Genomic DNA, 26,637 nt, shown 5'->3' with positions numbered 1-26,637 from the left:
AGTGGTATCAAACTGCAGTCATTTTATGGTGCGGATGCAATCTATGTCCTTCGGAAGAGATAAAGCAGGGTATAAATAAACATAATAATAATAATAATAATAATAATAATAATAATAATAATAATAATAATAATAACAACAACAACAACAACAACTGGGATCTGCGCACATCATCCGAAAATACATCACACAGTCCTAAACACTTGGGAAGTGTTCGACTTGTGATTTTTTGATATGAAATCCAGCATATACATCTTGTTTGCTGTGTCATACTCTGTCTTTGTGTCAATAATAATAATAATAATAATAATAATAATAATAATAATAATAATGTAAAGGTTTTCCCCGACATGAAGTCCAGTTGTGTCCGACTCTGGGGGTTGTTGTTCATCTCTGTTTCTAAGCCAAAGAGCCAGCGTTGTTCATAGATACCTCCAAGGTCATGTGGCCACTGGCATGACTGCATGGAGCATCGTTACCTTCCTGCCGGAGCAGTACCTATTGCTCTACTCACATTTGCATGTTTTCGAACTGCTAGGTTGGCAGAAGCTGGGGCTAACAGCAGGTGCTCACTCTGCTCTCCGGATTCGAACTTGCAATCTTTCAGTCCACAAGTTTAGCAGCTCAGCACTTTAACATGCTGCCGGGGGCTCCAATAATAATAATAATAATAATAATAATAATAATAATAATAATACCGTGTTTCCCTGAAAATAAGACAGTGTCTTATATTAATTTTTGCTCCCAAAGATGCGCTAGGTCTTATTTTCAGGGGATGTCTTATTTTTCCATAAAGAATTCACATTTATTGTCGAACAAAAAATGAACATTATATACTGTACAGTAGTTGTCATCACAAACCAGACAAACTGAATCCTATCAAGAATTTCTTGTTATTACCATTATTTCCATGTACAACACTCTATAGTACGTACATTTACCAATCTCGCATACTCTGGAGTTCTGTTTGGCGGGCATGCTTCCAAACAAAAACTTTGCTAGGTCTTACTTTCGGGGAGGCCTTATATTTAGCAATTCAGCAAAACTTCTGCTAGGTCTTACTTTCCGGAGATGTCTTATTTTCAGAAAAACAGGGTAATAATAAATATTCTCATTTATGGTTTGGTGCATCGCTCACCAGTGTGTTTCTTTTTCTCCAAACACAATGCTTCATAAAAGCATCTCCTCTGCCTTTTGACTGGGATCTTCTTTTTCTTCTAATTCCAAGATAATCATGAAACAAAATCTCCTGGAAAAAGAACCTGACATTCACAATCAATGAGAAACGCTTTTTTTTTTCAGTTTCAAACTCTTCTTCCAACTTCTTTTCCTCTTCCCCCTCCTCCTTCTTCTGGAGGTAACAACCCGGCAGCACCTGCATTCATTACCAGCGCATTAATTATGCTGCTTCTACAAAAGGGGAACGACTTCAATCGGGCCGGTAACCTTCTCAAGTACCTGGGCACCGGCTGATCGGGAAACCCACCCCCAGCGCCCAGAGCCTCCGCTCTCCTCTCAGAAATGGCTTTTCAATTATTTAGCATAAATGAACCAAACTGGCTGATTAGGACCACGCGCCGTTCATTTTTGATGTGGCAAAAAAGTCCCAGCGAGGCGGAGGAGACACGGCTGCCTTGTCGCGATCTCCGGAGAATTGCTTCCCGCAGATAATAATAATAATAATAATAATAATAATAATAATAATAATAATAATAATGATGTGCAATTGCACCCTGCGTGATCCAACATGCGTCTGATGTCGGAATTGGAGGGTTGCAACCGTGCACAGGATCTTGGGATAATGTAATAATAATAATAATAATAATAATAATAATAATAATAATAATAATTTTTTACACAACACACCAGACGTCACAGTTGTGGAAAAGAACAAGGTTTGGATCATTGATGTTGCCATCCCAGGTGACAGTCGCATAGATGAAAAACAACAGGAAAAACTCAGCCGCTATCAGGACCTCAAGATTGAACTGCAAAGACTCTGGCAGAAACCAGTGCAGGTGGTCCCGGTGGTGATGGGCACACTGGGTGCTGTGCCAAAAGATCTCAGCCGGCATTTGGAAACAATAGACATTGACAAAATCACCATCTGCCAACTGCAAAAGGCCACCCGACTGGGATCTGCACACATCATCAGAAAATACATCACACAGTCCTAGACACTTGGGAAGTGTTCGACTTGTGGTTTTGTGAAACGAAATCCAGCATATCTATCTTGTTTGCTGTGCCATACAACGTTGTTGTGTTGATAATAATAATAATAAGTGATTCGACATGCATCGGACATCACAATTGGAAGATTGCAACCGTGCATAGGATTCTGGGATAAAAAAGGTCCTCAGTCCAATGACATGGAGCATCATTGCATACAATGTAAACATAATAATAATAATAATAATAATAATAATAATAATAATAATAATAATAATGCGTGATCCGACATGCATCGGACATCAGAATTGGAGGATTAGAACAGTGCATAAGATCCTGGGATAAAGAAGGTCTCAAAACCAACAAGACGGAGCATCATTGCATTCAATGTAAGCATTATTATTATTATGTATGATCCGACATGTATCGGACATCAGAATTGGAGGACTGCAACCGTGCATAAGATCCTGGGATAAAAAAGGTCCCAAATCCAAAGAGACAGGGCATAATTGCACACAATGTAAACATAATTATAATAATTATTATGATAATGATGTGCAATTGCCTCTTGCATGATCCAACATGCATTGGATGTCAGAACTGGAGAATTGCAATAGGATCCTGGGATAAAGAAGCGAGATGAGCATAATAATTGCATACAATGTAAACATAATAATAATAATAATAATAATAATAATAATAATAATAATAGGAACGTGTCCAACGTGTGATCCAAAACAACAGCCAGCAGAATGTCTGCTGTGGACTCCTCTTGTTGTGTTTCAAATAATAATAATAATAATAATAATAATAATAATAATAATAATAATAATAATCTGTGATCCGACATGCATCGGACATCAGAATTGGAGGATTGCAACCATGCATAGCATCCTGGGATAAAAAGGTCCTCAATCCAGTGAGACGGAGCATCATTGCGTGCAATGTAAACACAATAATAGTAATAGTAATAATAATAATAATAATGATGATGATGATGATGATGCATGATTCGACATGCATCAGACATCAGAATTGGAGAAATGCAACTGTGCACAGGATCCTAGGATAAAGAAGGTCCCAAATCCAGTGAGACGGGACATAATAGCATATAATGTAAATAATAATAATAATAATAATAATAATAATAATAATAATAATAATAATAATAGGAACGTGTCCAACGTGTGATCCAAAACAACAGCCAGCAGAATGTCTGCTGTGGACTCCTCTTGTTGTGTTTCAAATAATAATAATAATAATAATAATAATAATAATAATAATAATAATAATAATCCGTGATCCGACATCCATCGGACATCAGAATTGGAGGATTGCAACCATGCATAGCATCCTGGGATAAAAAGGTCCTCAATCCAGTGAGACGGAGCATCATTGCATGCAATGTAAACACAATAATAGTAATAGTAATAATAATAATAATGATGATGATGATGATGATGATGCATGATTCGACATGCATCAGACATCAGAATTGGAGAAATGCAACTGTGCACAGGATCCTAGGATAAAGAAGGTCCCAAATCCAGTGAGATGGGACATAATAGCATATAATGTAAATAATAATAATAATAATAATAATAATAATAATAATAATAATAATAATAATCCGTGATCCAACATGCATCAGACATCAGAATTAAAGAATTGCAACCGTGCATAGCATCCTGGGATAAAAAGGTCCTCAATCCAGTGAGATGGAGCATCATTGCATGCAATGTAAACACAATAATAGTAATAATAATAATAATAATAATAATAATAATAATAATAATAATGCTGAATGATTCGACATGCATCAGATATCAGAATGGGAGAATTGCAACTGTGCACAGGATCCTAGGATAAAGAAGGTCCCAAATCCAGTGAGACGGGACATAATAGCATATAATGTAAAGAAGAAGAAGAAGAAGAAGAAGAAGAAGAAGAAGAAGAAGAAGAAGAAGAAGAAGAAGAAGAAGAAGAAGAAGAAGAAGAAGAAGAAGAAGAAGAAGAAGAAGAAGAAGAAGAAGAAGAAGAACTGGTGGGATCACAAACCTGCAAAAGTATTGGAAAATGAACATGCAAAGATACTGTGGGACTTCCGAATCCAGACTGACAAAGTTCTGGAACACAACACACCAGACATCACAGTTGTGGAAAAGAACAAGGTTTGGATCATTGATGTTGCCATCGCAGGTGAGAGTCGCATTGACGAAAAACAACAGGAAAAACTCAGCCGCTATCAGGACCTCAAGATTGAACTTCAAAGACTCTGGCAGAAACCAGTACAGGTGGTCCCGGTGGTGATGGGCACACTGGGTGCTGTGCCAAAAGATCTCAGCCGGCATTTGGAAACAATAGACATTGACAAAATCACCATCTGCCAACTGCAAAAGGCCACCCGACTGGGATCTGCACACATCATCAGAAAATACATCACACAGTCCTAGACACTTGGGAAGTGTTCGACTTGTGGTTTTGCGAAACGAAATCCAGCATATCTATCTTGTTTGCTGTGCCATACAACGTTGTTGTGTTGATAATAATAATAATAAGTGATTCGACATGCATCGGACATCACAATTGGAAGATTGCAACCGTGCATAGGATTCTGGGATAAAAAAGGTCCTCAGTCCAATGACATGGAGCATCATTGCATACAATGTAAACATAATAATAATAATAATAATAATAATAATAATAATAATAATAATAATAATGCGTGATCCGACATGCATCGGACATCAGAATTGGAGGATTAGAACAGTGCATAAGATCCTGGGATAAAGAAGGTCTCAAATCCAACAAGACGGAGCATCATTGCATTCAATGTAAGCATTATTATTATTATGTATGATCCGACATGTATCGGACATCAGAATTGGAGGACTGCAACCGTGCATAAGATCCTGGGATAAAAAAGGTCCCAAATCCAAAGAGACAGGGCATAATTGCACACAATGTAAACATAATTATAATAATTATTATGATAATGATGTGCAATTGCCTCTTGCATGATCCAACATGCATTGGATGTCAGAACTGGAGAATTGCAATAGGATCCTGGGATAAAGAAGCGAGATGAGCATAATAATTGCATACAATGTAAACATAATAATAATAATAATAATAATAATAATAATAATAGGAACGTGTCCAACGTGTGATCCAAAACAACAGCCAGCAGAATGTCTGCTGTGGACTCCTCTTGTTGTGTTTCAAATAATAATAATAATAATAATAATAATAATAATAATAATAATAATAATCCGTGATCCGACATCCATCGGACATCAGAATTGGAGGATTGCAACCATGCATAGCATCCTGGGATAAAAAGGTCCTCAATCCAGTGAGACGGAGCATCATTGCGTGCAATGTAAACACAATAATAGTAATAGTAATAATAATAATAATGATGATGATGATGATGATGATGCATGATTCGACATGCATCAGACATCAGAATTGGAGAAATGCAACTGTGCACAGGATCCTAGGATAAAGAAGGTCCCAAATCCAGTGAGACGGGACATAATAGCATATAATGTAAATAATAATAATAATAATAATAATAATAATAATAATAATCCGTGATCCAACATGCATCAGACATCAGAATTAAAGAATTGCAACCGTGCATAGCATCCTGGGATAAAAAGGTCCTCAATCCAGTGAGATGGAGCATCATTGCATGCAATGTAAACACAATAATAGTAATAATAATAATAATAATAATAATAATGCTGAATGATTCGACATGCATCAGATATCAGAATGGGAGAATTGCAACTGTGCACAGGATCCTAGGATAAAGAAGGTCCCAAATCCAGTGAGACGGGACATAATAGCATATAATGTAAATAATAATAATAATAATAATAATAATAATAATAATAATAATAACTGCAAAAGGACACCTTACTGGGATCTGCACGCATCATCCGAAAATACATCACACAGTCCTAGACACTTGGGAAGTGTTCGACTTGTGATTTTGTGAAACGAAATCCAGCATATCTATCTTGTTTGCTGTGTCATACAACGTCGTTGTGTCAATAATAATAATAATAATAATAATAATAATAATAATAATAATAATCCATGATCCGACATGAATCGGACATCAGAATTGGAGGATTGCAACTGTGCATAGCTTCCTGGGATAAAAAGGTCCTCAATCCAATGAGATGGAACATCATTGCATACAATGTAAACATAATAATAATAATAATGCGTGATCCGACATGCATCGGACATCAGAATTGGAGGATTGCAACTGTGCATAGCTTCCTGGGATAAAGAAAGTCGTCAATCCAGTGAGATGGAGCATCACTGCATGTTGCTCCACCTCTGGCCCATCCACCTGTAAAAGAGTTTGGGAAAGTATTTGGGAAAGAACCAAAGTCTCTGCATGCTTTGTTGTTGGAGCAGAAGACCACGACAACAACTGTGCTTTTTGGATCCCTGGTTCCTTAGCCGGAACCAACTGAGTCCCTTCCACAAGAGCAGGAGTTTGACGGCTGCACAGAACTCTGGAGAGTCTGTGATTCTCTGCTTCTGGGCATCCCAAGGTGCGTTGTTTTGGGAGTTGTCTGTTGCCAAGAGGCTGGCACGGGGCCATGCGCGGTGCCCTGGGCCGAGTGTTGCAACGTGGGAGCGATGACACGGCTGTTGCCTGGAGGCAGCCCAGATGCCAAAGGGATTCGCCCAACCCAAGAGCCGGAGAAGGAGCCCCAGGGAGAGCCCTCTCCATGGCAACCGAGCCCAAAGGTCAGGCCAGGCGGGGGATGATGGGGCAGGAGGCTCCGGGGCCAGGAGGCTCCTCGGCTGGAAGAGAGGCGGCTGGGAACCTTGGCATGGCTGCGGGCATCGGGGAGGGAGATGAAGGGCAAGGCAAGGCCTCCTCCTCTCTTTCGCCTCCAAGGCTTCTTCCAAGAAGAAAGGCGCTCTTGTGAGGCTGAGCCTGGGAAAGCATCGCTTGCACCGAGGGATGACTGCCTTCCTGGAAGCAAGACGGAAGGAATCGTACAGGCCAGGGGTCCCCAGACGTTTTAAACAGGGGGCCAATTCGCAATCCTTTGGACCGTTGGAGGGCCGGACCATTACAGCAACAACAACAACAATAAAAAGAGGGTTGGAAGAGACCCTTTGGGCCATTGAGCCCAATCCTCTTCTGCCTTTGTGCACCGAAAGCACAAGCAAAGCACCCCTGACAGATGGCCACCCAGCCTCAATTTTAATAATAATAATAATAATAATAATAATAATAATAATAATAATAATGATTGTAGGAGAAGAAGAGACCGCTTGGGTCATTTAGTCCAACCCCCTTCTGCCCTTGTGCCATGGGGGCCAGATAAATAGCTTCGATGGGCCGCATCCGGCCCCCAGGCCTTAGTTTGGGGACCCCTGATACAGGCAATGTGCACATATGCAACATGCTACAGTGCTTTCATCATTGGACGATAATAATAACAACAACAGCAATGACACTATATAACTAAAATTGAAAAATGTTCTGTTCCTGATTTGAAAGTGTCATTTCCTATTTAATTGTGCGGTCCTTCCTTTGAAAGGAGTTGTTCTGCTCCAGAAACTTTCTTGTATGTGACTGCTACAAACTATAATCATCATCATCATCATCATGCCCTGGCAGAATATGTAAAGCAAATTGAATAACTTGCTTTGATTGAAGTCAAAAATCAGAAACTCCTCAAAGCACAGCAGACAAAAAACCAGTACAAGAAAACCGCACTACAAACTAGAGCTGAAAGCTGGCACAACAAAACACTGCATGGAAAGTTCCTTGACAAAATTGAAGGAAAAGCTGATAAGGAGAAGACCTGGCTCTGGCTCACAAATGGGACCCTGAAGAAGGAGAAACAAGGCCTGATCCTTGCAGCCCAGGAGCAAGACATCAGGACAAAGGCAATTAATAATAATAATAATAATAATAATAATAATAATAATAATAATAATAATAATAATAATAATAGAAGACCTGGCTCTGGCTCACGAATGGGACCCTGAAGAAGGAGACACAAGGCCTGATCCTTGCAGCCCAGGAGCAAGACATCAGGACAAAGGCAATTAATAATAATAATAATAATAATAATAATAGAAGACCTGGCTCTGGCTCACGAATGGGACCCTGAAGAAGGAGACACAAGGCCTGATCCTTGCAGCCCAGGAGCAAGACATCAGGACAAAGGCAATTAATAATAATAATAATAATAATAATAATAATAATAATAATAGAAGACCTGGCTCTGGCTCACGAATGGGACCCTGAAGAAGGAGACACAAGGCCTGATCCTTGCAGCCCAGGAGCAAGACATCAGGACAAAGGCAATTAATAATAATAATAATAATAATAATAATAATAATAATAATAATAATAGAAGACCTGGCTCTGGCTCACGAATGGGACCCTGAAGAAGGAGACACAAGGCCTGATCCTTGCAGCCCAGGAGCAAGACATCAGAACAAAGGCAATTAATAATAATAATAATAATAATAATAATAATAATAATAATAATAGAAGACCTGACTCTGGCTCACGAATGGGACCCTGAAGAAGGAGACAGAAGGCCTGATCCTTGCAGCCCAGGAGCAAGACATCAGGACAAAGGCCATTAATAATAATAATAATAATAATAATAATAATAATAATAATAATAGAAGACCTGACTCTGGCTCACGAATGGGACCCTGAAGAAGGAGACACAAGGCCTGATCCTTGCAGCCCAGGAGCAAGACATCAGAACAAAGGCAATTAATAATAATAATAATAATAATAATAATAATAATAATAATAATAATAATAGAAGACCTGACTCTGGCTCACGAATGGGACCCTGAAGAAGGAGACAGAAGGCCTGATCCTTGCAGCCCAGGAGCAAGACATCAGGACAAAGGCCATTCAGGCCAAGATCGAAAAATCTGCTGATGACCCAAAATGCAGACTGTGCAAGGAAACCGACGAAACCATGGATCATCTCCTCAGCTGCTGTAAGAAAATCCCACAGACAGACTACAAACAGAGGCACAACTATGTGGCCCAAATGATTCATTGGAACTTATTACAATCTGCCAAGTGCAAAAGGCCACCTTACTGGGATCTGCACGCATCATCCAAAAATACATCACACAGTCCTAGACACTTGGGAAGTGTTCGACTTGTGATTTTGTGATATGAACTCCAGCATGTCTATCTTGTTTGCTGTGACATAATAAAATAATAATATCAATAAATACCGTGTTTCCCCAAAAATAGGACAATGTCTTATATTAATTGTTGCTCCCAAAGACACGCTAGGTCTTATTTTCAGGGGATGTCTTATTTTGCTTCCTCCTCCTCCACCTTCCTCAGCGGCAGCGGCTGCCTCCTCCTTATAGGACCATTTTAAAGCCAAGGATAGATGGTTATCTGTCTATCTGTTGGGACTCAGGCAGGCTTGGTTGGTGTCTTCCTAATTGGCAGAAGGGGTTGGACTAGATGGCCTTTGGGTGCCCCTTCCGACTCTGGGATTTGGAGCCAGGCAGAGTCTCCTTCTCTGAGGTTTTGAAGCAGAGGCTGTATGGGCATCTGTCGGGAGGACTCGGATGGTGCCTTCCTGCCTGGCAGAAGGGGTCTGGATCTACGATCCCGTGATGCTCTTTCCTCCCGCTTCGGGGTCTCTTGGGACCCTCTGTGACCCACTTTGGGAGCCTCTTTTGTGCTGCGGAGACTCCATCAAAGCCTCGGCCGTGACCTCGGCCTCCCCGAGAGAGACTTCTTCCTCTAAAGCAAAGTTTCCCATCGCTCTGCAGCAACCTGGGATAATTGTGATAACCCTCATGGGCTGCGACCCTCGCAAATGAGGACGGGAGAGGATTCATCTTCTTTATCGGCCGTCTTTATCGCCAGCCTCGGTCGGAAGGCGGCAATAACTCCTCCGCACAGGTTGTCTCGTCCCAGGCCTGGGTTCGCACATCCATTGGCGCCTGCCTCGCAGCCCCGTAATTACAACACGGCCGAAATGTCCCTTCCCCTTCCCTGACTACAAATAGGGATCAATCGGCGTTTAAATGACTGCTTTGGGCCTGACTTCCGATCCTGACCTTTGTAAATGATTAGAGCTCGGCACGGTGGCTATCTGCCTCGAAAGGGTAAGCGGGAGGCTCGGTCGGGCTGGCATTTAGTCTGGAAGGGAGCCAAAGACACCCGAGCGGAGAAAACTAATCGGACTTGGCAAAGGGGAGGCCTGGGCAGACCTTTCTGCTGCCCTAGACGACACCGTGTGGCACCGGGGCCCACGAGACGTGGTCTTCAAGTCAGGAAAAGCCAAAGAAGTCGTCCAGGAATGCCTGGCAGGGGCTACTCTCAATGATATCCGTCTCCAGGGCCAGATGAACTACATCCAAGATTATTAAAGGAACTAGCAGAAGTAACTTCAGAACCACTGGCAATCATATTTGAGAATTCTTGGTGAATAGTAGGGTTGTGCATTTGGTTCGGAATTTCTTTAAATTCCGATCTAATTCGGATGTTTAGTACTTTTGAAGCGAGTTCCGACCCACTGCCTTCCCAATATTAAGAATTTATAATAATAATAAAAACAAAATTACGATTTGCCAACTGCAAAAGGCCACCCTACTGAGATCTGCACACTCATCCGAAAATACATCACACAGTCCTAGACACTTGGGAAGTGTTCGACTTGTGATTTTGTGATACGAAATCCAGCATATCTATCTTGTTTGCTGTGTCATAATAAAACAATAATAATAATACTTTATTTTTCTATCCCACCACCATCTCCCCGAAGGGACTCGGAGGGGGGCTAACATAGGGCCAAGCCCAGGTAATCACAATAGAACAAAATAATAATAATAATAATAATAATAATAATAATAATAATAATAATAATAATAATAATATATTTTTCTATCCCGCCACCATCTCCCCGAAGCGACTTGGGGTGGCTTACATTGGGCCAAGCCCAAAAAGCAGAACATAAGCAGAGTTAAAAACATAAATGAACAGTATCAATAGGATAAAATAGGATAAAACAAAATAAAAATGCAATAGTACATTATAACACAATAAAAATAAAATAAAATGATAAAATAATAAAACAAACGATAAAACAAAATCCATCACCACTAATGCATGGAATGAGGGGGCAATCAAGTCAGAAAGTGCAAAAGTATATAATTGCAAGACCTTTTAATGAAGTGCCTGGACAAAGTGCCGAGAAGTTATCGAGGAGAAGTTGAGAAAGAGTACGGAGTCAAGTTATTTCCAATACCAGGGCAAAATGAAGTGCCAGAATGCAATAGAGCAATAGGAGGGGTCTGTCATGGGGTTGATTATTCTAATGCACATTGGGAGAGCCATGTTTTATGAGGGTTGAATGAAAAGTAATGCCTCCACCTTCGTAACTCCTCAACAGATGGCAGTCCTGGTCTGCGGCAGGTCCTGGCTTGTTCAGTAGACTCTCCTCTACAGTTAGTTCCACTTGGCGGGAAGCCTTAGCATTGAACGGTTGTGCTGTTAAAGTGCAAAGTATGGAACCCAGAGAGAAATGTCAAGTATAATCGGCATTTCACAAGAACGTGTGGGTCACATTATTGCTTTGCTTGGATGTCAGAAGATCTGTGCACGATGGATCCTGTGAGATGCCGGTTGCGGAAACAGAGTGTCAACTTCTTCCATGACGGCTTCAGAAAACTTCTTCATCGTTGGCAGAAATGTATCCAATTGTCTGGTGATTATGTAGAAAAGTGAATAGCGGTAGTTTAAGAGCACATTCTAAGAATTATTTCTGCATTTGGTTTATTAAAATATTCCCATCCAAACCCAAGTAACAAAGAAGGAAAAATTACTTTTCATTCCACCCTCGTATATATGGCTTGGGTATGTGAAGAAAAGAGGTGCAAGCCATCCAAGGAGTTGACAACAAAATGACCGTGTGTGTGTCATTTCAGCAGAAATATATTATTTTTCAAAGTGAAAAATACTCCTATATTTGTATGGCACACCCAGGGGCCACAAAAGGACTTCCTTACGCCGAAATTGTCCAAGAGAACTCCATGCATTGCCGTTCCTTCTTGGTTTGATCGAAGCCCAACTTTGATGCATTGTTTTAGAACGGAGATGAAAGTGGAGCATCCCCTGAACTTCAGGGCTTTCTTCACTTTGATCCAATTACACTACAAAGCCCTGGCCAAAGGGCTACAGCCAATACAGCCAATCTCGCCCCGTTCTTCATCCGGGCAGTGCGCTAAGCGGCGCTTCTTAACCATCTTGTTCTTTGGATTTTCAAAGGAAGGTTTCAGGAAGAAGCTCCATAATAGATGGATACTCTACTCTTCTTATCTTGCCCAATGTCTGGGTTGGAGACTTTTATTAGTATGCAAAGTTAGCTCTTTTTTGCTGAGCTGCAGAGTGACAACACTCAGGTCCCACCCTCTTTCCCACTTTCGGTTATTTACGTCTTCATTTGTCAGTGTTTTTTTAAAAGATGCCGACATGAGCAACATGTTTTGCACATGACACACAACCGTCGCATTTAGGGTGAGAACCTTTATTGCAAACATGGCTTGAAAATAATATAATATATTGTATATACATATAATATTGATAATAATATTATAATGTAGTACAATATAATAATGATAATAATACACTATTATAATTATATATTTATATTACATGTAATGTTACTAATAATATTACAATACAGTGGTATAGTACAATATCTATATATATAAAAGGGTAATGAAATTTCGGCCTAGGACAAAACAACAAAACTACACATCCCAGAAACACAAAACTTGGCAACACAACCCCTCATCCATGCCTCTACATTCATACAACAAAAAGAAAAGAAAAATAAAGTCCTAATTAGAGGGAGAGGAATAATTGTTTTTATCCAATTGCTGCCAGTTAGAAGGCTAAGCTCCTTTACCCTTTACCTTAACTACCACCAATTCCTCAATACTTTATTTCCCAGACCACCAGACTTCACCACAGCAATGCGTGGCCGGGCACAGCTAGTAGTAATATATAATGCTTACATTGTGCTATACCAATAATACAATATATTGTATGTACATATAACTTGTAAGCAACCTTGAGTCCCCTTCGGGGTGAGATATAAATGTTGTTAATACGAGGGTTGAATGAAAAGTAATGCCTCCACCTTCGTAATTCCTCAACAGATGGCAGTCCTGGTCTGCGGCAGGTCCTGGCTTGTTCAGTAGACTTTCCTCTACAGTTAGTTCCATTTGACGGGAAGCCTGAGCATTGAACAGTTGTGTTATTAAAGTGTGAAGTATGGAACCCTGCGCAGACAGTCGGTCAATGTGACTTCAGTAACGTGCAGTCATTGAATTCTTGACACCAAAGGAGATCCATCTGAGAATGCAAGCTGTTTGTGGTGATTGTGTTGATGTGAGTCCTGTGCATCGTTTAAAGTTTAAAGACATTGAGGTGGGAACATCCGATTTGCGCGACAAACAAAGAGTTGTACGTCCTGTGACAGCAACCACCAAGTTTCACAAGCAAAACATTGACAGATTGATTCAGGACGATTGTCGTATCACTCAGAGAGAAATTTCAAGCATTGTCGGCATTTCACAAGAACGTTTCGGTCACATTCTTGCTTTGCTTGGCTATCGGAAGATCTATGCACGATGGGAACTGTGAGACGTCGGTTGCGGAAACAGAGTGTCGACTTCTTCCGTGACGGCTTCAGAAAACTTGGCAGAAATGTATCCAATTGTCTGGCGATTATGTGGAAAAGTGAATTGTGGTAGTTAAAGAGCATATTCTAAGGATTATTTCTGCACTTGATTTATTAAAATATTCCCATCCAAACCTAAGTAATGAAGGTGGAGGCATTACTTTTCATTCAACCCTCATGTATGTATGTGTGTGTGTGTGTGTGTGTGTGTGTGTGTATTCACATTTATATGCTTTCCTCCTAAACCCTGGAGAACGTGGAGTTTCTGAAGTTCCTCATTTATTTGAAGCTAAGAACAGGAACAATACCTACCGTGCCAGCCCCCGCCTGCTGCTGCGTCTCCTTTCCTTCTGAACACCTTGCAAAACAAATAACTCCGGTGCCAAATGAGAGCGGGATTCCCATTCATACGTCCCACGGAGCCTGCTTTTGCCGGGCGTCTGCTTGTTTTTCTGCCTAAACGCACACCGAGGCTTCCCCGCTGCAAATGGCTCGATGGCTTGGCAAAGAGGAACGTTCGGTTGATCATTATTAGAGGTCACTGGGCCCAACTTTCTCTTGCTTGGATCACATTTTTCATTATTTCCGCCTTCAAATCCTGTGTCTGAAAGCCACTGCTCAGGCTTCAGGAGTGTTTGGCCTGCTAAAAAAAATGATCGTCCTTACTATAAGCTTCCATCCTTTCCAATGGCATTGCTGTGGGTCTGGAGGGAGAGAAGAGCAGCCAGGATTGGAGGTGAGAAATAAGCTCTCGTTCCCTTCTCAAACTATCATTGCGGTGTTTTTTGAGGAAGCTCAGTTGTACCTTCAATGAGAGGCTAGTGAGAAGCTCTCCTGCCCAACTTGCTATAGATTTTGAGGGAGAGAAGAGCAGCCAAGCACAATGTTGGGGCTCAACAAGAGGCTTGGGTTTTCTCAAAGGATGAAGGGGATGATGGGTTTCCAACTGAGAAGTCTGTATGTGATTGGGGTGAATTGCAGGCCTTAGATCAGAGAGAAGTGCGGGCCGCTGAAGATGAGACAGAGGATGTTTTGGATTCCAATGTCTGTTCCCTAGCGACAGGAGAAAGGGAAACTAGTGAAAGGTCCATTTCAATTACAAATTGGCCTTCAGCTGATGAGGAGTTTTCCCATGGTATCAGATTAGGTCTTTGGACAGAGGGAGTGAAGTATAGGTTAATTAGGCATTCAAAGAGACTCAGTGAGAAATCCTCAAAACCGAGGTGTGTGAGGTATGATCTCATGGCTTCTTGGTCGGACTTGGGCTTAAATTCAGTGATGTTTACTTGGTGTCTCTCAGAGCATACAACGTTGCCAAAAGGTTCAGGTTCCTGTCTCAGGTCTCAAATTCATGATTCAAGTTTCCGGTGTTTGCCTACCTTCCGGAAAGAAGCCATGAGATCATACCCCACACACCTTGGTTTTGAGGAGTCTCTCTGAACACCTAATTAATCTATACTTCACTCCCTCTGTCCAGAGACCTAATATGATATCACGGGAAAACTCCCCATCAGTTGAAGGCCAATTTCTGTTAAGAAAATGTTCTTCCACTCAAGATTTGTTTTAGAAACTTTTTTCAAAACTAAAATGAATCAACAAAACCATCCTAGGGATCTTCACACTGCCCACAGGCTTTGCATTGCCCACGTTTACACTAAGCTTCAGCCATTTCCAATAATCCTTTCAGATTTTGCTTCTGGTTCCAAGAGAAGTGGGTGAAAAGACACAAGAATGTGCTCCTCTAGTTTGCCACAGCATCTTCTTGTCCATTACTTTCCCGCAACAAAACTCCGCCTGAATGTTTTGCGTGAACAAAATCAGGAAATGCAATTGTAAACGTGCGCATCAAAAAGTCTTGCAATCTCTGCGAGAGGATGTGGATCCCTAGACCAGAGTCTCCCTTTTCTGGCTCTCATTCCGACGGAGTCGTTGGAGATGTTTCCTCTCCTGGCAGCGCATCACCTGAGTCACAATCAGCCTCCAGGGAGAAAAGCAGCAAAAGGAAGACGAGAATGTCAAGAGAAGCCCCCAGCGAAGGCAGAAAGGGCTGCCTTCCAAATACAACCATCACGGGGCTTGCTGTTTGCAAGGCAGGGTTGTCTCCATGGCAAATAGGACATTTCCAAACTCTGAAGCATGATGGGAGCCGTTCTGAAAATAAGATCGAGCCGGTAAAGAGATTGCAGGATGTATTTTCTGCATTTGGGTTGGCCAAAATCATTCTTTTGCGGAATTCTATGTATAGACGTCATCGTTGTACAACAACAACAATGTTGCACCACAGCACTGGTTCACCTTGCTCTTAGCACACACACTCCACCACAGCAGACCTGGTTTTCTCAATTTATTGATAAAAGATAAAAGATTGATAAATTGATAAAAGATAGCAAAATATTAATAAAAATCAGTAAATAAAGGAGTAATCCAATTGCAAAGGCAATCTGTAGAATACAGTTCAAAGTCTTTATCGAAAATAGTTCAAACCCTCTAAAATAGCATATCAGTCCTGGAGAAACAAGGTAGCATGAGCTTCAAAGTACAACATAGAACCTGGGCAGGGACTAAGGCGAGGAACGATTTCCATGAGCAGGAACAAGGCAAGAGTTAAGCATCCAAGATCAACATTGCTCTGTCTGAAATCTTCCCCAGTTTCACCCCTTTTTAAACATGTTTGCAAGCTAGAAGAACATTTCTCTGAACTTTGGTTCCTACATGCTTATTAACAATTCTCACAGAACGCCTGGGATCCATTCTTAACCTTAATCCTGTGTGTCTGTATAAGGAAAACTCCTCTCCCTCGCTGCCAGAGCCACCTGGACTTTGTTGATGTTCAATTAAACTTTGTTGATGTTCAACATCCTGTGAAAGGTCATCCTTACCACTAACTTCAGCTTCCCTGCTAATCTGCAGCCTTTCTAACAGTTCATGGCTTCCAACATTTCCTTGTTCAACTTGCTAAAACCCAAATCCCCCTTCATCATCAGACTGAACCACAACAAACAACAACATTGGCCAGAATCACTGGGTTGCTGAGTTTTTCGGGCTATATAACCATGTTCCAGCAGCATTGTCTCCTGTTGTTTTACCTGCATCTGTGGCTAATGGTATCTTCAGAGCTTCTGTTGGTGTTGCATCCCTTGGCTGCAGAGACACCTTAAACCACACTGGAACCCCAGGCTATAAGTAAAGCAAGCTATTTATAGAGGATATGTGTAAGCAAAAGCAAATCAAAGTTCAAAGTCAACAAAACAAGGCTTTAGTCCACAAGATACAAAATACTTGAGAATCTTGAAGCAAGGGTCCATGAAAGTCAATCAGGGTTTCTAAGGCTGCACATGGATTCGAACTCTACCCTCCTCATACTCAAATCGTGGTCTTGCATGGCTTGCTTTTCAACAGCATCACTTGCACACTTCCAGTCAACTTCAAGCCATCTTTGAAGCCGACGGAATGAATTACGGGCTTTAATGTATTGTCAAAGGCTTTCATGGCCAGAATCACTGGGTTGCTGTGAGTCTTTCGGGCTGCATGGTGATGTTCCAGAAGCTTTCTCTCCTGATGTTTCGCCGACATCTGTGGCAGACATCCTCAGAAGTTGTGAAGTATGATGGGCTTGTTTCGAAATCCCTCTCCTGTTTTGGAAACAGAGCAGTTGCCCTTGAAAGTAAACAAGAGCTGCGACAAAGTGGGGACAAGTTTTCTCCTTCCGCAAACTTGAACCAACGCCGGTCGTCTGCACACAGGAGGGGCAAAGACGGGATACGATGTGCCTTTTGGAAACGGGATTTTCAGGCTTTCATGTCCAGAATCACTGGGTTGCTGTGAGTCTTTCGGGCTATATGGCCATGTTCTAGAAGCTTTCTCTCCTGATGTTTCACCCACATCTGTGGCAAGCGTCCTCAGAGGTTGTGAGATATGTGTCATAATCTCCAATCTTTGACATCTCCGGGTCGGCTGACAAAGAACAGATGCCAGCCATAAAACCTCAATTACCCTCTGGTATGTGAGAGCCCCTATATAAATGGGCTAAAGGGAAGGTTCTGGTATTCTGTACAATAAAACCTGTTGGAATCTACCAGTGTGTGTCTTGGTGTTTTTTCTGGTGGAAGACAACTGGGAGAAGGGAACCTGACAGTATGACGGACTTGTTTTGAAATTCTAGAAGGCCTTCGTTGACTGATCCTTGTGGGATCATGTTATTTACCTATTAAGCAGTAGACCCTCTGGATTGTTTTTAGGATTCATTCAGCACTTTAAGTATTACACCTGCTGTATAATTATCCCTCCCTGATAACTTGATATTGCTTTGCACCTTGGCCTGGATCTTTTGACCCAAATCGGGATTTTAATATTATTGTGTATATTGACTTTTATGACTGTTTTTAATCATGTTGAAGTTTTACTGCTCGGTTTAATGTTTTATCTGATTTGTGCTGTCGTGTCTGGGCATGGCCCCATGTAAGCCGCCCCGAGTCCCTCCGGGGAGATGGGGCGGGATATAAGAATAAAATTATTATTATTATTATTATTATTATTATTATTATTATTATTATTATTATTATTCCTTGCCTGTTTTGAAAACAGAGTGGTCACCGGTTACCCTTGAAAGCAAACAAGAGCTGCGGCAAAGTGGGGACAAGTTTTCTCCTTCCGCAAACTTGAACCAACGCCGGTCGTCTGCACACAGGAGGGGCAAAGACGGGATCTGATGTGCCTTATGGAAACGGGATTTTCAGGCTTTCATGTCCAGAATCACTGGGTTGCTGTGAGTCTTTCGGGCTGCATGGTGATGTTCCAGAAGCCTTCTCTCCTGATGTTTCACCCACATCTGTGGCAGGCGTCCTCAGAGGTTGTGAGATATGACGGGCTTGTTTTGAAATTCCTTGCCCGTTTTGAAAACAGAGCAGTCGCCGGTTACCCTTGAAAGCAAACAAGAGCTGCGACAAAGTGGGAACAAGTTTTCTCCTTCCGCAAACTTGAACCAACGCCGGTCGTCTGCACACAGGAGGGGCAAAGACGGGATACGATGTGCCTTATGGAAACGGGATTTTCAGGCGACGTCTGAGCCTAAATGAAGCAACGATGCCTTCTCTCCTGGACGATGCCCTTCCCATCGCTGCGCATTGACGTGAACGGGGCCTGCGTTTGAGTCCTGCCATGCGGTGTCACGGGTTCGGTGGCGCTTGTTGACCGGGCCCGGCTCGGCTGGGCTTGTCATGTAGGCTAATTAGGGGGCTGCGGCGCATGATTCACCTTGTTAATTAGAGGGACTGGCGCGCACCGACGGGCCCCGCGGGCAGCATCAGCAGCAGCAGCGCCGCGCACTTAGAGCCCAGAGAAAGCGGCCGCCTGTGAAGTCATTCTTCTCATCTACCTTCCATTTTTTATTCGGGAAAATGAATAAATCATCGCCGTCTCCCCCCCTTTGCGGAGTGAGAATGCAAGAATTCACATCTTTCGGAAGATGTAAATTACATGTGATCAATAGACGGAGGGCGGCGAGATTGTACTTAACAAGCCTCCCTAATTTGCTCCTTGTCAGGCGATGAAATGGCTTCTGTCCCCAGACCGGGGGTTTTGTACCCCTTCCCTCCCCACCCACCCCCCTTTTGCCCTTGATGTATGTCTAAGAGAAGCGAGCAATTGCCTGGTTTCTGGCACTTAAATCTGAGCTAGAAATTATTATGGAGATTATTTAAATCTCGGCTCGAAGATCTCAGCATCGCCCTTCTTTTCCGAGACACAAAGGGACAAACAAGAGCGGTTTGATAGGGTTGTTCTTAAGTTGGATTTGTTTGGAAGGCAGAACAAGTACATTTTTAAGTGTAACTCCAGCCATATACAGTAGAGTCTCGCTTATCCAAGTTAAACGGACTGGCAGAAGCTTGGATAAGCGAATATCTTGGATAATAAGGAGGGATTAAGGAAAAGCCTATTAAACATCAAATTAGGTTATGATTTTACAAATTAAGCACCAAAACATCATGTTATACAACAAATTTGACAGAAAACGTAGTTTAATACACAGTAATGTTATGTTGTAATTACTGTATTTACGAATTTAGCACCAAAATATCACGATGTATTGAAAACATTGATTACAAAAATGGATAATCCAGAAGCTTGGATAAGCGAGGCTTGGATAAGTGAGACTCTACTGTATATACAGCACGCTGGAGATACATATAGATATAGATATAGATATAGATATATGGAGCCCCCAGTGGTGCAGCATGTTAAACCGCTGACCTGCTGAACTTGCTGACTGAAAGATCGGCGGTTCCAATCCGGGGAGAGGAATAAGCTCCCACTGTCAGCTCCAGCTTCTGCCAACCCAGCAGTTCGAAATCATGCCAATGTGAGTAGATCAATAGGTACTGCTCCTATTGGTGAGAAGGTAACATTGGCGCTCCACACAGTCATGCCGGCCACATGACCTCGGAGGTGTCTTTTGACAACGCCGACTCTTGGGCTTAGAAATGGAGATGAGCACCAACCAGCAGAGTCGGACATGACTGGACTTAACATCAGGGGAAAACCTTTACACACATACACACACACATATATATATATAGGTAAAGGTAAAGGCGCCGTTACTTTCCCACCAGAGCAGCACCTAGTGATCTACTCACATTTTTTGCATGTTTTCAAACTGCTAGGTTGGCAGAAGCTGGGGCTAACAGAAGGAGCTAACCCTGCTCTCCGGATTCGAACCACCAACCTTTTGGTCAGCAAGTTCAGCAGCTCAGTGGTTTAATCCGGGCTCCATATATATATATATATATATATATATATATATATATATATATATATATATATATAAAAGGGTAGTGACGTTTCGGCCTAGGACAAAACAACAAAACTACACATCCCAGAAACACTAAACTTGGCAGCACAACCCCTCATCCATGCCTCTACGTTCATACAACAAAAAGCTCCAGCTACTCCAGAAAACGGCCAGGCTTTGAGACTGCAAGGCTATTCACTGCTATTCCATAAGGATTCCCATAAGCCACAGCAACGCGTGGCCGGGCAAAGCTAGTATATATATATATATGAATCAATTGAAGCATTTGGCTCTGCGGTAAAAGGTACACAACTGCAAACAGATCGATAAACAGATAAAACGAATGAAACGCAGGATGACGTACAATGTAAGATGAATATGAACCAAGGTAAGGACACTGCAAGTCCTCCCCAGTTTCCACACGCTTCTAAGACATTTCGGGGACGAAGTGCCATGACGTAAAGCTACTTCCTGTTGTCGTCCGATGCATTTCATCTCTGAAATGTGGTCGAACCTCAGAAGTCTGACTCCTCCTAATTGATCCCTCCTTGACCTTTATAAACAAATATTATTTTCCTAAATCTGCATAAGATTTCGAAATACCGCTCTCGAAAGATTCAGAAATGTCGGATGTTTGTAATTCGGGGACGACGGCATTTCTGATTCTGTTTTTATTTTTGCAGGATTCGTCGCCGGTTCTTGGCACCAAAGCTTTGCGAGCGGATTTTCCGAGGCACGACGGCAGCGCTTGGACCTGCCTCTGATTGTATTCCTGGGCCTCCATTTGGCACCCTTTTATTGGGGAGCGCTTCTGCCCTATATCGCCGGGCGTAGTTAACGTAATAAATTAAAACTGCCTTGGCTCATGTCCCCGGGACTTGATTGAACCGCGATCCAGACTGCAGAGGAGGACGCGGCTCTCCGAAACGGCGCATTTCCGTCCCCGGCACCAGCCATTTCCCATCTGTTGGGAAAATGAGCTCCGGTGACGTTCGCCCTAACTATTTGATTAAAACGGCGCAATCGAGCCAAATGAGTCCTTCCCCCCTCAAATGGCTGCACTTTTGTCATGTTATGCAAATCAGGCTGGCTGTCGGAAGACACAAAGCAGCCCATCCGCATGGAAGGCAAGGCATGGCGGGGTGATAAACTCCCAAAGCGTCTCCTCCCACGAAAGGCTCCCAAATCAAAGATTCCCACTAGAAAAACTTCGGCTTTTCTTCTCCCTTATGGAGATGTTTATTTGGGGTTGATTTCGTTCTTTTCGACCCTCTGCAACCCATTACTGGTGTTACTAAGCAGGTGTGGAGGGTACGATGAACCACACCGAGTGACACTAAAGGTCTATACAACTTCTGCGCAGTCTTTCAACAGAAATGTAATACTTATTATAAATACCATATTGACTCGAGTCTAATGCTCGCTAATGCTAATGGAGTTTTTCAACAGAAATGTAATACTTATTATAAATACCATATCGACTCGAGTCTAATGCTCGCTAACGCTAATGCAGTCTTTCAAGAGAAATGTAATACTTATTATAAATACCATATTGACTCGAGTCTAATGCTCGCTAAAGCTAATGCAGTCCTTCAACAGAAATGTAATACTTATTATAAATACCATATTGACTTGAGTCTAATGCTTGCTAATGCTAATGCAGTCCTTCAACAGAAATGTAATACTTATTATAAATACCATATTGACTCGAGTCTAATGCTCGCTAATGCTAATGCAGTCCTTCAACAGAAATGTAATACCTATTATAAATACCATATTGACTCGAGTCTAATGCTCGCTAATGCTAATGCAGTCTTTCAACAGAAATGTAATACTTATTATAAATACCATATCGACTCGAGTCTAATGCTTGCTAATGCTAATGCAGTCTTTCAACAGAAATGTAATACTTATTATAAATACCATATTGACTCGAGTCTAATGCTCGCTAATGCTAATGCAGTCCTTCAACAGAAATGTAATACTTATTATAAATACCATATTGACTCGAGTCTAATGCTCGCTAATGCTAATGCAGTCCTTCAACAGAAATGTAATACTTATTATAAATACCATGTTGACTCAAGTCTAATGCTCGCTAACGCTAATGCAGTCTTTCAACAGAAATGTAATACTTATTATAAATACCATATTGACTCGAGTCTAATGCTCGCTAATGCTAATGCAGTCCTTCAACAGAAATGTAATACTTATTATAAATACCATATTGACTCGAGTCTAATGCTCGCTAATGCTAATGCAGTCCTTCAACAGAAATGTAATACTTATTATAAATACCATATTGACTCAAGTCTAATGCTCGCTAACGCTAATGCAGTCTTTCAACAGAAATGTAATACTTATTATAAATACCATATCGACTCGAGTCTAATGCTCGCTAATGCTAATGCAGTCTTTCAACAGAAATGTAATACTTATTATAAATACCATATCGACTCGAGTCTAATGCTCGCTAACGCGAATGCAGTCTTTCAACAGAAATGTAATACTTATTATAAAATACCATATCGACTCGAGTCTAATGCTCACCTTTTTCGGGAAAAATGACGTCGCCAAAATTGGAATGTGCATTAGATTTGCATAATATGGTCACCTTGATGCCAAAGCCAAAGGGGAAGCTGCGCCTTGAGCTCGTCCTTCGGTAAAGGTCAAGGTTTTCCCCTGAAACTGTCTAGTCGTGACCGACTCTGTGGGTTGGTGCTCGTCTCCATTTCTAAGCCCAAGAGCTGGCGTTGTCCATAGACACCTCCAAGGTCATGTGGCCACTGGCATGACTGCATGGAGCACTGTTACCATTCCGCCGGAGCTGTATCTATTGATCTACTCAAATTTGCATGTTTTTTAACTGCTAGGTTGGCAGAAGCTGGGGCTAACAGCGGGAGCTCACCCCACTCCCCGGATTCGAACCTGCGACCTTTCAGTCCGCAAATTCAGCAGCTCAGTGCTTTAACATGCTGCACCACTGGGTTTAGTGTTATATACAGTATAGCTTAGTATTGAATAAAATACAATGCACTACCTTTGAAAGTTTGTGATCCCACCAGTTCTTGACTCCTGGCAGGTGGTACTTGTGACATAAGTTCCAATGAATCCTTCGGGCCAAATAAGTTGTGCCTCTGTTTGTAGTCTCACTTTCAATGATTTTTCCCTTCTTCAATGCCACTGTCAAACATTTGTCCAAACCAAACTCCATGCTGATATCAGTGCTAAAAATTCAGACTGTGTTGGTCAGAGACTGGATTTCAGTTTCCGTTTTCCCATACAACTTCAGGTCATCCATGTACATCAAATGTGAAATTCTGTGAGATTTCTTAGATGTTTGATAGCCGAGATTTGTTTTTTTTTGTAAGATTGTTGACAGAGGGATCATGGCGATAATGAAAAGCAGAGGGGACAATGAGTCTCCCTGGAAAATTCCTCTTCTGATGTTGACAAGTCCATAGCTTTCATTTCCAACAAACAGTTCAGTTTTCCAGTGCTCCATCATGTTTTCAATAAAAGTGCCAACGTTTTTACTAATCCCGATGGCGTCCAGGCACTTGATGATCCAGCTGTGTGGGAGTGAGTCAAAGGCCTTTTTGTAGTCAATCCACGTCATGTGAAGATTAGCTTTTCGGCTCTTACAGTTCTCCAGAATCATTTTGTCAATTAATAGCTGGTCTTTTGTGCCCCTGCTTTTCCGTTTGTTTCCTTTCTGTTCATCTGGCAAGATGTTTTTTTCTTCAAGATAGTCCTGAATTCTGTCAGCATTGTTGTTGTTGTTGTTGTTGTTGTTGTTGTTGTTGTTGTTGGTGAGATATTCATTGAAAAACCAGAGCAAAATGTGCTTCAGGATTATGTCAATCCCGCAAAGACAAAGTTTGTGCAGTTTAATCAACTTTTCCCATGTTTTTATGATAGAACCAATTAGGAAACCGCACTTATAACCCAGGAACAAACATCCAAACAACCGAGTCATATGCATTTATTTAATGTTAAAGCTAGTATCGCGACCTGTTTGCTAGAAAACGAAAAGGCCGGCTTGTGCATCGATCAAGAGGCGCAACGCCAGGAATGTCAAAACGTTAAACAGCCTGATGATAGATATATGTTGGAATGGATGAGATCTCTCTCCATCTCACCTTTATCCCGTACATATTTCTTATTAGTGGGACGTTTTCTCCAAGCCCCAACCGTCTCCCTGAATACAATTAGCACCTGGTTTCAGATTTATGCTCACATTTGACATCTCCGACGTCGCCCTGCAGCCTCGTCTGACACGTTTGCCAAGATACAATTATTATTATTATTATTATTATTATTATTATTATTATTATTATTATTATTGTATGACACAGCAAACAAGATAGACATGCTGGATTTCGTTTCACAAAACCACAAGTCGAACACTTCCCAAGTGTCTAGGACTGTGTGATGTATTTTCGGATGATGCTTGCAGATCCCAGTCGGGTGGCCTTTTGCAGTTGGCAGATCATGATTTTGTCAATGTCTATTGTTTCCAAATGCTGGCTGAGATATTTTGGCACGGCACCCAATGTGCCAATCACCACCAGGACCACCTGCACTGGTTTCTGCCAGAGTCTTTGCAGTTCAATCTTGAGGTCCTGATAGCGGCTGAGTTTTTCCTGTTGTTTTTCATCTATGCGACTGTCACCTGGGATGGCGACATCAATGATCCAAACCTTGTTCTTCTCCACAACTGTGATGTCTGGTGTGTTGTGTTCCAGAACTTTGTCAGTCTGGATTCGGAAGTCCCACAGTATCTTTGCGTGCTCATTTTCCAAGACTTTTGCAGGTTTGTGATCCCACCAGTTCTTTGCTGCTGGGAGGTGGTACTTGAGGCATAAGTTCCAATGAATCATTTGGGCCACATAGTTGTGCCTCTGTTTGTAGTCTGTCTGTGCAATTTTCTTACAGCAGCTGAGGATATGATATGATAATGGTATTATTATTATTATTATTATTATTATTATTATTACCACCAGCACTCCTCACATCCCACCGTTTCCTTGCAAGGTGGAAATGCCGTCATCTTCCCGCTTGGGGAGTTTAAATGCAATTTGACATCATTAGTAGCCATTCTGGGCCTTTGAGATGCAAAAATCAGTAGGAGGAGCGTTGCAATGCCTACGGAGCAATGGATCCGTTCCAGGGTTTGGTCCGAACTTTAAATGACCTCATCCAAGATGCTGAGTTTAGAGCAAGACTGGGCCCAGTATGGCCTCCAGATTTACATCAATCCTAGTTTGACTGCCATAATTCCATACTATGGAATTGCATAGGGAACAGAGAGTTAGAGTTCTCTCCAAACTACATATCCCATTATTCCATATTATGCTCTTTTGGGAAGGGAATTACAGCACCTAGTTGCTTTTTACCAAGCAGGGAAAGGTACGTCTATGGTTCCAAAAGGTTATTTGGGGACAACGGTCGTTCAAGTGGTACCAAACCGCATTAATTCAGCAGTGTAGATGCTCCCTGAGAGTGCTGGGGGTTGTAGATATAAATAAATAGAAGCTTTGCCACTGTCTCTGAACCAAAATATACCCTGCAGTATAATAAAGTGCCACTCAGGTTTGTGTAACAAGTAACAGTAACTTTATTTCAGTTCAAAAAGATCAAACAGGGCAACAATATATACAGCAGCCTCTCTGAATTCTTACAGAGAACAGGGGGAATAAACAGTCAACTCTGCAAAGACAGTAGCCAATGGGAATGTTGGTTCCTGGCTGGATCAGCCAATCAGCTGCCAACACATGCCTTTCCAGTTAACCCATTTTACCCCCAAAGAGAGGACTTGCATTGGGTTGACGCCAGCCTGAAGGCATGCAACAACAACAAAACAATGATTGCGACATGAATGTCATATTGTTTTATTTTACTTGAGTGTCGGCGCTAAAATTTCATCCCCAGATGGCCATC

The 26,637-nt window shown here is 41.7% G+C and overlaps 1 protein-coding gene across 1 annotated transcript; it reads left to right on the top strand.

Moving 5' to 3' along the window:
• The first annotated feature begins 14,334 nt into the window (after positions 1 to 14,334).
• Positions 14,335 to 23,791, top strand: LOC134293679 (uncharacterized). Its single transcript, XM_062961940.1, has 2 exons — positions 14,335 to 14,643; positions 21,378 to 23,791. Exon 2 carries the CDS (start codon positions 22,111 to 22,113, stop codon positions 23,260 to 23,262), a length of 1,152 nt encoding a protein of 383 aa, XP_062818010.1. The 5' UTR covers positions 14,335 to 14,643; positions 21,378 to 22,110; the 3' UTR covers positions 23,263 to 23,791.
• Positions 23,792 to 26,637: the final 2,846 nt, after the last annotated feature.

Source organism: Anolis carolinensis, unplaced genomic scaffold (assembly GCF_035594765.1).
Source record: "Anolis carolinensis isolate JA03-04 unplaced genomic scaffold, rAnoCar3.1.pri scaffold_9, whole genome shotgun sequence".
In the NCBI taxonomy this organism is placed as follows: Eukaryota; Metazoa; Chordata; class Lepidosauria; order Squamata; family Dactyloidae; genus Anolis; species Anolis carolinensis.
The sequence above is the reverse complement of the archived record's forward strand: the minus strand, read 5'-3'. Positions and strand labels throughout refer to the sequence as shown.